This window comes from Hypomesus nipponensis, chromosome 24, assembly GCF_054491055.1.
Source record: "Hypomesus nipponensis isolate SF chromosome 24, ASM5449105v1, whole genome shotgun sequence".
Classification (NCBI taxonomy): domain Eukaryota; kingdom Metazoa; phylum Chordata; class Actinopteri; order Osmeriformes; family Osmeridae; genus Hypomesus; species Hypomesus nipponensis.
In genome coordinates this window covers 3,075,590-3,087,995 of record NC_140384.1, presented here as the reverse complement: position 1 = coordinate 3,087,995, position 12,406 = coordinate 3,075,590, and the positions used below count along the sequence as shown (strand labels likewise).

The following is a 12,406-nucleotide window of genomic DNA, read 5'->3' as shown; positions in this document are numbered from 1 at the left end:
TACAATAGCAGCTATATTCTGGCAGTGCTGTGGTTATGTTGAGATAGTGTGGTAGTAACTCCATGCCATACTGTGGTTGTGTTGTGGTCATGTTTGGTGATGTTTTGCTGCCATGTTGTGGTGATACTGTGGAGGGACTCACTCTTTGAAGGTTGCCGTATCGGGGTCCTCAGTCATGACATCATGCAGCGCCTCCACACAGATGTTGACAATGCCACAGAACTTATCCTGGATCACACTGAAACACACAAATAATAATAAGTATGCGTGTGCGCACCTGTACATGCATGGGTGAACACGCATGTAGCAAACATGCTGAAACACCTTGGCGACGAAATGCCAGTGCAGTGTCGGTTCTTGCGAGATCGACAAGTGCAGCTCGGCGCGTTTATATGTATTTCACCCAATATTCATGGCTCCATCGCTTAATGCAACTCAACATGGTGGCAATTCCGTTTTTGTTTACCCGTCATTTGTTATTCACATTTAACACTTTGCACGTACTTGGGTCCCGAGCAGTACACCTGCAGACTTGCGACTTTATACAGGGCTCGTGGTTGAGATTATTGAGCCAGACTCACAGATTCCTGCCTTTCTAGTTAGAAACATCTTCCATTAGAGAATAATGTAAAAACATCTACTGTACATAATGACAACCATCAAAGAAGATCTTAATACACTGAAAAGTCAAATTAGGCTATTTTTGCTATCCACCGTTTTGCATTTAGTCAAAGTAGGCCCTGTGTTAGTGTACATGAGTAATTTATTTCTGTAAAATATGTAAAGGCTCATGTGTAATCATATAACATTTCCAAAATCTCATAAACTGAACCTAGAACCAGAGGGGAATGTACCATCTCTATCGCATAGAGGGCTAAAGAGCTGCTGCAATATTCATCCTTATTAAAAACGCGTCCTCTGACTCCCTTTTCATACATGCTGTTTTCATATCTTTCACCATTCCCCACAACAATCCAGCAATGTCACTTCACATACCAGCAGTATTTTCAAAATAGACTCATTCACTCTTACTCACCTCAATTTAGAGATAAACAGAAAATGACTGATGGAGAAATGTAAGCGGTTAAGATAAAGAGAGAGACTACAGATAAGAGCTCAGACATTGCATTTAAAAGTATATCAAAGCATACTAAAGTATATCAAAGATGTGAGCGACTGAACAGTCAGATGAAGGAGATTTCAGCACTCGTCTTCATTCTAGAGAAAAATATTATTCTTCCCACCATAAGAACTGGCTCTATTAATGATCTCCAAGAACATCTCCACTACAATAATCGACTGGCGTAAGGATGTAGTAAAATATTTCAGTTTGACTGTAGTCGTTTGACAGTAATAGAACAGATCAATTGAACTTTCTCCGATAACTTTGGTTCAATCGATGCTCATCAGCAACCAGAAGCTGTCTTACTATCTTCTTCTTTTGAAAAGAAGCACATTGTGTAACTTGTTAAGTTTGCTTTCTGAGTGACGTTATCTGGAGAACATCAGGTCCTTTGAAGACCGCAGCCTCAAGATCGGATGCAATTAACGCAAATGGTACATCAGAAGGATGAGTCTGGTTTGTGGATTTAAATTTGATAGAAACAACCAGCTCGGACACTTAAGTGGTCACCCTATGTTCTGCCAACCGTCCACATTGCACTACTTGAATATCGAGGCAATGTGACATGCGTCAACAAGCCTGAATCCTTACGTCCCCCAGCTTGGCTGTCACGGCAACCGTCTGATGTAGGCGGATTAAACATCTCTTAGTGCATATGGAACATGCGTCCTTTCTGACTTCCATCCATTCAGTTCCCCAACTAGTTTTGTATCCTTCGCATCTTCCATTCTGAATCAGGTACCATGAACAAGGTGTGGAAGTTAAGGACAAATGGGTAAGGTCAAGCTGGAACAATGCTGTTGATTGCCAGGCCTTTGAGCTACGCCCAGGACTGAAAGGATTTCTCATTTGCGCGCCCTGGGAAGAGCCATCAATGTCCGTCGCCTTCTGAATATCTTACTCAGTGTAATTGTACTGTAGGTATTCATGTTCTGCAGCAAGGGTTTGGGGTTGATTAAGATATCCCCTCCCAGTTTGATTGCATTTCTTAGGGCCGTAGTGGCCATGAGAAAGGTTTGCCCCTGCATATTTAACATCCATCTACTGTAGCTTTATTTGATTGATAAACTTTTCAGCACCTAGCACGTCAAACTTTTGAAACAAAATATGGGGCCTGTTGGAACCAAACCCCCCATTATTTGGTATGATGAATTGGTTAATTAGGTTAATAGGTATCTGTAGCTCCGCCCAGGGGGAGGGTGCTTATAGAGCCCTGAGCCATGCAAATATACATTCACTTACACAAACATACACTTACACACACAAACACATGCCCACATCAACTTTAGACACGTCGGATGCCCAAACCTGGACTGTGACTCAACATCTACAGGTGCGTTGAGCTATCTATTACCGCTGGCACGGTGGTTCTACGTCTAAGGGGTCGAAGTTTTTGGATAGCCACTACAGGGCCTAGCTTATTCATACGGCAAATGACACCACTGGGGGGGGGGGGGGGGGGGAAGTACATTTGTATTGGATTCCGAACCCTTGATCCTCCAAGACAGACTGTAATACCACCCACCACCTGAGAAGAGATGGTTAGAGCCGCTGTCAACCGAATCACACCACATCAGTCACTGATTGGAGTCTAATATTCTGCTCTGCACATTGTTGATTTGTCGATGGCCACTGTGTTAATGCGCCACAAAACTACAGGTCATCAAAGCAATGTACAGTAAATGACCAGAAGTGTTCTCCAGTGCATGTGTGCAACACCCAGTGTAAGAGATGTACCGCGATGTTCAATCGAGAGTTTCTGGAGAAGTTCCACCTTCACATTAAAATCTTAAAGAACTGAACCATGCAACATGTGGATGAAGCCAATTTTTTTTTTTACGACCCTAATCTAAAAACTAGCTGGTGGATGAACTGAAACTGAATCAGGGTAGACTGTGGTTTGAGTGAAAACCCGCAGGAAGAAGGCTCTGTCGGGTAAGAGGGTCGAGAAGCTCGGCTTGAACAAGGCCACGCATTCCTTTTAGCAGACGTCTGCGTGTCAGATTCTAAACTGCTTCAGTCACTTCTATGTAATCACTTGCCCAAAAACATTTGAAGAAATGAAGGATATCCACGAGCTAACCTATCGAAACATAAGTGGCAGACAGCAGTTGGAGTGTTAGATGAATAATTGCACATTGAGTGCAAGGAGCTCCTTATCTTTGTGCCCATCATTATCACATATTTACATTACATTACCGGATAAGCAGAAGCACCCCCCCCCCCCCCCCCCCCCCCCATCGGATTTTAACTGTTGCAGTATCTGGGGACACATTCATACTAGTATTTGAAAAACAAGGTGACAATTGGTGCATAAGTCATTGTCGCCCTCACTTACAGGAAACATCTCCCCAAAACCAACGCTTTTCCATCAGAATTGTGTATGTTCCTCCCTAGCCGTGTTTTGGAGCCTCGAGATGAACCTCCAGGACAAACTTGCACCGAAACTCGTCCTTTCATCTAAACAGTTACTTCTTAGGCTGTGTATGTGGCAGGCGTGTGTGAGTGTGTGTGTGCGTGAATGGATGTGTGGATCGTGAAAATGTCTGTGGGGGGAGTTCTTTGTATTCAAAACAAACCAGTCAGTGAAGGCCGTCATATTCAATTCAAGATATAAAGTAATGGCGGGGGCGTTCAAAACAATCAATGCCCGCCTCTGGTGGTCGCATTTAACTGCGCAGAAAAAAATGATGAAAAATGCAAGGTTCGTGGAAGCCGAGGAAACCACATCAGAGGGAAAGCGTAATCATGAATAATCTCCTTTCAGACTTCTAAAAACTTTACTAAGACCATTGATAGGAAACTTCTTACAGTGCTTTCCACCTTTCTGCACTCTCTCCAAAAAGCAGAACTAACGCATAAATGAGCATGTATTCGATTCTGTCAGGTGTAAAAGAATTGCCGCAACCATATCAACTTGGCATTGACCAAAACCGTGAGTGTAGAAGCGCTCCTGAATTGATTCACAGGGATTTGGTTTGAGGCTGATATTGCAGTCACGGTCAATCAAGAATATAACAAAAATCCCCCTGGAAAGACTGCGAAATGTACAGCGTCAATTGAAGCTTGAAATCGTTATTCTCTGTATAGGTGTCAGTGTTTGTGTGCCCACGTGTCTGCCAGTCCACTCAGAGGGGAGGCTCCTGGGGAGATGTTTAATTTAACCACTCCAGACCTCCCTGCTCTTTGCCGATCGATCCACCCACACGCACACAGAGTGAGAGGGAGCGAGAGCTGAGTCACAGGTAAGACTGTCCTACGTCCGGACCTCTCAAATGGGCTAATGAAACATGACGTTCTGAGGTAGAAACTGTGACTTGCGCTCCTTCAGTGTGTGGGTTTCTAAGTGTGTGTATATGTGTTTCTGTGTGTGTGTGTGTGTGTGGCCTTGTTTAACTACCCTTGACGGGACCAAAGTCAAATTTGAAAAACCTTTTCTTCAGGGGCTTTTACGCTTAGAATTAGTGTCAGGGTTATAATTACAATCAGGGTTAAGGTTAGACAATTGTTAACAATTTTGAATGGGAGTGAATGGTCGGGCCCCACTAGGATAGAAAAACAAACCCGTGTGTGTGTGTGTGTGTGTGTGTTTCGGAGCTGAACAATTGGTCCCTGTTCCCCGGGTGTAGCACGGCACTCTCACGGTCATGCTCCAGCCAAGCAAGCCAGACACTCTTAACGCCGGCGCGCGTCCAGAGCGCCTCGCCCTCCGGGACATGCGTGTGTGTGCCCTCACCTGTGTTCTGACGGCAGCAGAGACAGGAGGGCCAGGGCCGACAGCTTCCTCCTCTCGGGCTGTGTGATGTTGTCCATGCGGTCCACCCACATCTCAATGACGGCGCCCAACAAATGGTCCATCTGAGAGACGGGGAGAGAGTGTGTGTGTGTGTGAAAGAGAGAGGGTGTGTAAGGGAGTGCGAGTGTGTGTGTGTGAGAGAGAGTGTGTGTGTGTGTGTGACAGACAGCCCGTGTGCGTGCACCGGTGTCAGACCAAGGAGAGGAAAGAGGGAAAGGGGGGGTGAGCGAGAGACTCCTCCTGTTAGCTATCTTGACGAATTCACACGGTTTGGGAAGCTTTCTTCTTCTCTGAGGGCAGGGATGCAGGCAGGTGGACGATAGGGCAGCTGGCAGACGTCTACCTCACTGCCCTGACCCGCGCGTTCCTATCCGAGTGTGTCTGAGACAGATAGGACCGGCCAAGCACAGCAGAGCAGAGCGTGCAAGTCTGGGACACCCAGATTAGGCTTACTCTAGGTTGCGCCAAGGGCATTCGCAGCACAGCTGGCTCTGTGGCTAGGTTACGAGAACCGGGGTGCAAAATGTCATTTTAGTCTGGGTGTTGAGCTGAAACAGAATGTCCCTTTCAAGTGATTGTCTGTGTCCGTCGAGAGATGCCATAGCAAAGACTGAGTGGGAAATGTAGGAGAAAACTAAAAGGTTCTTGGGAGCTTTTTGGGAGTTTGAACTGCGCTGACACAGAAAGTTGACTATTATATTCCATTAATTGTACCTCTTTGCTATCCGTTGTGTGTGTGTGTGTGGGTGTATGTGTGAATGTTTCATACCTCTTGGTGGAACTCGGAGGCCATCTGGGTGAGGAGGGAGGAGAAGAAGGAGGAGTTCTGGAGCAGGACCCTTCCCATGATGCCTAGGTAGGTGGACATCACCACAGGGTACCTCTGCATGGGTACCCAGCATGCACAGGGACAAGGTTAACCTACAACTTAACATGACACGTCACAGGTGGATGATGTAAGGCGACAGAGGAGGGCTTTGAGGCCAAACCCCAGCCAGCCCACAGAGCATGTCTAGGCTGGGTGAGGGATAGTCCTAATGTAAGGTTTTGGCGGGAAGTCTCATTGAAAGAGGTCGGAGAAGTCCGTCTTTCAAAAAGGACCTTACTGAGACTAACCCAGGGATGGACACATGGGGAGAGAGACACCGAGAAGGCTGAGGAGGAGAGAGTGAGAGAACAGGAAGGAGAGAAGGGAAGAAAGAGCGTGAGGTAGAGGGGCCAAGTGGAATGAAATCGAATAAAGACGGACAGAAGACGATGACTGACACAAGGGCCGTACAGCAGCACCGCTCATCAAGCCTAGTGAGAGCGCAGGGGTCATTGGTCGGGTGTGAGCTCACCTCTCCTTCGACCACGCCCCGGAACACGTAGGGGAGCAGAGGCTGGAAAGTGTGGGTGCTCAACACGGGGCTGACCTTCAGGGCTATCTCCACCACCTGGGAGAGGGGGAGGATGGGTGGGTGAAGAGAGGGGGAGGGGTGAGAAGAGGGGTGAGGAGGAGGAAGAGAGGGGAGGGGTGAGGAGGAGGAAGAGAGGGGAGGGGTAAGGGGGAGAAAGAGAGGGGAGGGGTGAGGAGGAGGGAGAAAGAGAGGGGAGGGATGAGGTAGGTGAAGAGGGGAGGGATAACAAATGATGTGACCGTTGAGGAAAAATACCAGTCCAGTTCACACACAATGCTTGGCATGCTATTCTTCTGTTGACTTTACAGTCATTAAAAGTGTTTGCATTACAAATTGAAACTTCTCAAGCTAAAAATGTACTTAATATAATGCTGGCTCTAGCCTGATTGCAGATTGTTTTTGAGTGTGTATTACCATGCAAAAATTGCTCAATTGTGGGATAGTTGGTGTGTGTGACTGAGTGTGTGTCTGTGTGTGAGAGTGTAAGGGAAATACCGTATTTTTCTGAAAATAAGACACATTTTCTATTAGCCGCACCCCACCAGAATGGGAGCTTTGTTTTTGTAAATCTGAGTATAAACTGCACTGGAATATAGGCCGCACTTGATACAGGAACAATGATACCAAGGAATGCACGAGTATAGGCTATCTTGCAGCATGCCGTTGAGTAACACACTTTGAAAACAAAAGTGCGTAATGTATGTTTTCTATTGCTCGGGAACTAACTAATATTTAAATAGCATTCAACAAAAAAAGTATTTCTACTATTGTTTTGTTATAAAAACGTGCTATAAGCCGCATCGAAATATAAGAGGCACCACAACAAGAAAATGTAAAATTTGGGATATAAACCGTGGCTTTATTTCTGAAAAATGCGGTAATCAATCTGTAGGGAGTTTGCTGGAGGTCAGGAGATCAGAGCCTCTCTCCTTGCCATTACATACCCAATTATCAAAGTGTGCTTAAGTTTTGACCTTGATCATACACACAGCAGGCCCGCAGCGTAGAGATTTACCCCCCGCAGCCCCCGCACTACGGGGGGGCCTGCCCAGGATGAGGACCCCCAATTTGCACAGGATGCAATTTGAATGACATGGGATGCACACTATGGTCTTATTGTCTTGTCTGTGTTTCCAGAGTTGATATAAAAATAAAGAAAAGTATATTTAATCGTGCTTTCTTTGTAAGCTAGATAAGTGACGTGACGAAATAGGTCAGATGATCACACAGACCGGCGAGCCTGCAGCAAATAGGTAGCTAACCGTTAATCTTTGTCTGAGAATTGTTTGAGAGCTCGAGAACAGTAAAGAGTTCAGAACCCATCATCGACTCAAGCTCATTCTTTACTTCGTCACTCAGTAACGTTCACACGGATTTCTCTTGAGGAAAAATGAAACGCACATTTAAAAGCGGTGCCCAAAAGTGGCATTCAAAACAGAACATTTCTGAATTTAATGCCAAAATTACAAGTCTTTTTCGACCAGCTGGTGAAGGATGCACTCATCTGCCACAAGAGACTTTGCTATAGCTGACATTACCACGTAGCTAACGTTATACTTTGACAGCTGTACTGCTCTGTCTACGTGTTGTGCTTCCTAGCGTTAATATAGAGTAGACAGCGAGCTTACATATGGCGGGGGGGGGGGCTCTCAGGGTCATTCCGCGGGGGGGGGGGGGGGGGGTTCTCGTGTTTCCGTTATGGTACTGACACACAGACTATGACTTACTGTCATACGAGCCATCAGCATTTCAAGACACACACTAACTGCATTTGTCATGAATCTTACTAACACTTCCTCCTTCCTTTCTCCTTGGAAAAGGAATTTCCTCTCCAGAAAGAGGAAATTAAACACGATGGTCCTTAAACGCAAGCGCTTTGGAAAAGTCAGAAAACTGATGCAAGGATTGGCACACTAGCATCGTTTCTTTTAGGGGTAAATCCAATCCGAGCTCGACTCTCTCACCTCTCGTTGCAACATTGCCAAGTTCAAACAACAAAGCCAGGCACATTTCTCATCAATTACAAGAAGACATCGGAAGACAAACTAGCTCGCTGGCGAAAGACTGGCACAATGAAGAGATAAATTAAATCTGACACACCTGAAGGAATACAGGACATAGATACCATCCCTGCCTCCTTCTTTGGCCAGATTGCACTTGGTGAGATCATTAGTGAGATACGGAGGGAAGGACAAGAGAAGAGAGCACTATCAAGTTAAAACACACAAGTCTGAATATGAAGATTTACTGTGAGGAGCCTCCAAAAACATGGATCACAACCTGTTAGATGGGAAACTACCTTTAGAATGAAGTCTAAGGGACAGGGATGGTGTATTGCCTGCAGCACTGAGCAGCAAATCAAACAGGGCTCAAGCCGTGCAAACTAAACTGACAGGTAACCTGCTCGTACGTCATGCACTGTGCAGTTGCAAGGAAAAAGGTAAATGCTGTAATGTAAGGATGCTAAAAGGGAACCATTTGAAATGTTGCGTCACATTTTTCTTGTAACTGTACAGTAGGCATGCAGACATTGCTCTGGATATGGATTCAAACAACCCCGGTGTTGCCATGTGAACACTGGGTGTTCCTGCTTTCGTCTTTCCAATGTTTTCAAAGCTGGCGGACAACAGGGTATCTTATCAGAAGAACTTCTTCCAAAGACTTCCTTAGTTTACTTTAAACTAAAAAATGTTTACTGTCATTCTTTGTCATTCAAATTTAAAACAAATAATCCAGGGTTACCCTGTCGATCGTTTTCTCAGCAGAACACCCTATTGAAAAGTGATCTAACAATCGAAGGGACATGTCCATTAACAGTGACTGCAATAACGTACGCAACGCAGCTTCACGTGAGCCAAAAACACGAAACCAACTACAGCAGGGGTGTCCAACTCCGGTCCTCGAGGGCCGCTGTCCTGCATGTTTTAGATGTTTCCCTGATCCAGCTCACCTGATTCGAATGAATGGTCGTTATAACAACCCATTTAATTGAATCAGGTGTGTTGGAGCAGGGAAACATCTAAAACATGCAGGACAGCGGCCCTCGAGGACCGGAGTTGGACACCCCTGAACTACAGTATGTGAAATGCAGTCAGGGATGGACGGGAGGAGACAAACGTACACTGGGGCTTTAGCCGGAACGCGTCGATGTCGTCTCGACAGTTTAATGGAGTCCAGTGTATCCACTTCAACTCGTCAAAAGGTTTCAACCACACAATCTCCTGAGTACTGTGCACACGCCAGATCTTTAATAGATTCTCACGGTCTCCTATCGGCCACCCATCCAGAAGATAAGTTGAGAATTATGGAACATCAAAGAATAGTGCTGAGCCAGGGTAATTCACAGACAGTAAACGTGATGGGTGTAATCACTCATGTTGAAAACAACCTGAACATCAATGCCCTAGCGATTTACATTGGTGGCACACAGCTTACTTTTTTTGTGCCTGATGTTGCAAACACGCCAGAAATTGCTGATAAAGACACACCCGTAACACCTGCTCTGCCCACTCTGTGGCAACTTTGTGGAATGTCTGCAAAACGCATCTGAGATGGCATGAAAAATATGAAGCGCACCAAGCGTTAAGGATTAGACTGCTGCAAGAGCAAAGAGCAGGAACATCATCACACCCTAGAAGTTACTTTCAATACCCAGAAGGTACTGGACAATGTCTGTGTGTGTGTGTCTGTCTCTGTGTGTGTGTCCGCGTCTGTCCGCGTCCCTCCCTCCCTCTCTCCCTCTCCCCCTCCCCCTCCCCCTCTCTCTCTCTCTCTGTCTCTGTCTCTCTGTCTCTCTGTCTCTCTGTCTCTCTGTCTCTCTCTCTCTGTCTGTCTCTCTGTCTCTCTCTCTCTGTCTGTCTCTCTCTCTGTCTGTCTCTCTCTCGCTCTGTCGAAGGTGATCAGGTTGGTAAGAGCCCACTCAGACACGCCTGCCAAGCAGACACACATTCCTTCTCTGTAAACTCATTCCCTGCGGAAGCATCAGCCTTCATCAGATTCGCCGGTCAATTAGGCCGGCGTGGGAGCCGCCTCTCAGCTCAGCTCCTGTCTCATTCCGTCTGAACGGCCAACATGCACCAAGGTCGTTAGAGTCACAGAGATACTTTCGCTGTCTAGTATTTTTGTTATCATGATGGTAAGGGTGTGAGCCAGCATTCTCCCCTCCCCGTTCCTCGGTCAATTCCCTTTTTCACATCTGTTTCCCAGCACCAACTGAGTGAGATCGCACAGCGACTGAATGGAGAGAAAGACGTTCCTGTTTTTTGCCCACATGCGCGCGAACGCACGAGCACACCCACACACACACACCATACCTTCAGAACTTGAACCTGCCCCTCATTGGTGATGTCTTTGAGAAGATCACAGAACGATCTGCACAAGGCCTCTCCATAGTTCTGGACAGATTCATGGGACATAGAGAGAGAGAGAGAGAGACAGACAAAGAGAGAGAGAGACTTTAGTTTGTGTGTGAGTAGGTACATCGTTCTATCCCCATGGGGAATTAGCGTGTGTGTGAGTGTGTGTGTGTGTTTCTCACCTGTAGGAACTGGGTGACAGATAAGTACATGTAAGCGTTGACTATCTGGAAGCATGTTCTCAGATTCTCTGAACTTAACTCTGCAATGAAGGAAAACACAACACACATTACAACTGCCCAGAGGTGAGAGAAGAAAAGAGAGAAGAAAGAGAGAGAGAAGCGTGCGAGAGACAGAGACACGACAGAGAAGAGAGAGTGAACGCTGTTTGTTGCCCTAACACTAATCAGGCTGGGTCTAGTTCAGTTACAGAATGTATGCTACACATCAACCCAACCTTGATACCATATGGCTGCATAATTCATGCTACGATTCCACGGCCAAGCGGTTGCTATGGCTACCGTATGACCACAAAAGCCTCTCGCATCGGAAGGTGATTGGAGGTTATGGAAACCTCATTTTCTATTAAAAACAATCAATATGGCCCCCCCCCTGGGGGCTCACCAGGTAGAGAGGGTGCCATGTAGGCTAAGGCCTTACCACAAGGGGCCAGGGTTCAATTCTGGCCAAGGTCATTTCCTGCATATCATCCCCTTACTCTCTTCCTGCCTTTCCTGGCCCTCTGTCACTATCAACGTGCATAAAACGAAGAATGACTTCAAAAAAGCCCCACACTGAAGCCCCACCCCCACAGGAACTCTGGCCTGGGGGGTCCCATCCTTCGTTATCCCCATGACATGACCACCTGATCGAGGATCATCTTGAAAACAACCTGAACATCAATGCCCTAGCGATTTACATTGGTGGCACACAGCTTACTTTTTTCTTTTGCCTGATGTTGCAAACACGCCAGAAATTGCTGATAAAGACACACCCGTAACACCTGCTCTGCCCACTCTGTGGCAACTTTGTGGAATATCTGCAAAACGCATCTGAGATGGCATAAAAAATATGAAACGCACCAAGCGTTAAGGATTAGACTGCTGCAAGAGCAAAGAGCAGAGAAGTTAGCTTTCAATACCCAGAATGTACTGGACAATGTCTGTGTCTCTCTCTGTGTCTGTCTCTCTGTGTTTGTCTCTCTGTGTTTGTCTCTCTCTCTCTGTGTTTGTCTCTCTCTCTCTGTGTTTGTCTCTCTCTCTCTGTGTCTGTCTCTCTCTCTGTCTGTGTCTGTCTCTCTCTCTCTGTGTGTCTGTCTCTCTCTCTGTGTCTGTCTCTCTCTCTGTGTCTGTCTCTCTCTCTGTGTCTGTCTCTCTCTCTGTGTCTGTCTCTCTCTCTGTGTCTGTCTCTCTCTCTGTGTTTGTCTCTCTCTCTCTCTGTGTCTGTCTCTCTCTCTCTCTGTGTCTGTCTCTCTCTCTGTGTTTGTCTCTCTCTCTGTGTTTGTCTCTCTCTCTCTGTTTGTGTGTCTGTCTCTCTCTCTCTGTGTCTGTCTCTCTCTCTGTCTGTGTCTGTCTCTCTCTCTGTCTGTGTCTGTCTCTCTCTCTGTCTGTGTCTGTCTCTCTCTCTGTGTCTGTCTCTCTCTCTGTGTCTGTCTCTCTCTCTGTGTCTGTCTCTCTCTCTGTGTTTGTCTCTCTCTCTCTCTGTGTCTGTCTCTCTCTCTCTCTGTGTCTGT

At 46.3% G+C, this 12,406-nt stretch overlaps 1 protein-coding gene across 4 annotated transcripts in view; it reads right to left on the bottom strand.

Moving 5' to 3' along the window:
• ipo11 (importin 11) overlaps positions 1-12,406 on the bottom strand; it is an 86,948-nt gene that overhangs the window by 20,464 nt on the left and 54,078 nt on the right. For 3 of the 4 annotated variants that reach the window (XR_014742239.1, XR_014742240.1, XM_084690192.1), the window contains exons 23-28: positions 10,857-10,936; positions 10,633-10,713; positions 6,260-6,355; positions 5,689-5,802; positions 4,860-4,981; positions 143-238 (exon numbers count right to left, since the gene is read on the bottom strand). Coding sequence is in view for 2 of the 4 variants with exons in the window: in XM_084690192.1 (XP_084546318.1) it covers positions 143-238; positions 4,860-4,981; positions 5,689-5,802; positions 6,260-6,355; positions 10,633-10,713; positions 10,857-10,936 (589 nt within the window). In the remaining 2 variants the exon portion in view is untranslated. Of the gene's footprint in view, positions 1-142; positions 239-4,859; positions 4,982-5,688; positions 5,803-5,846; positions 6,074-6,259; positions 6,356-10,632; positions 10,714-10,856; positions 10,937-12,406 lie in introns of those variants that run through there. The other variant, XM_084690193.1, reaches the window with a different exon arrangement.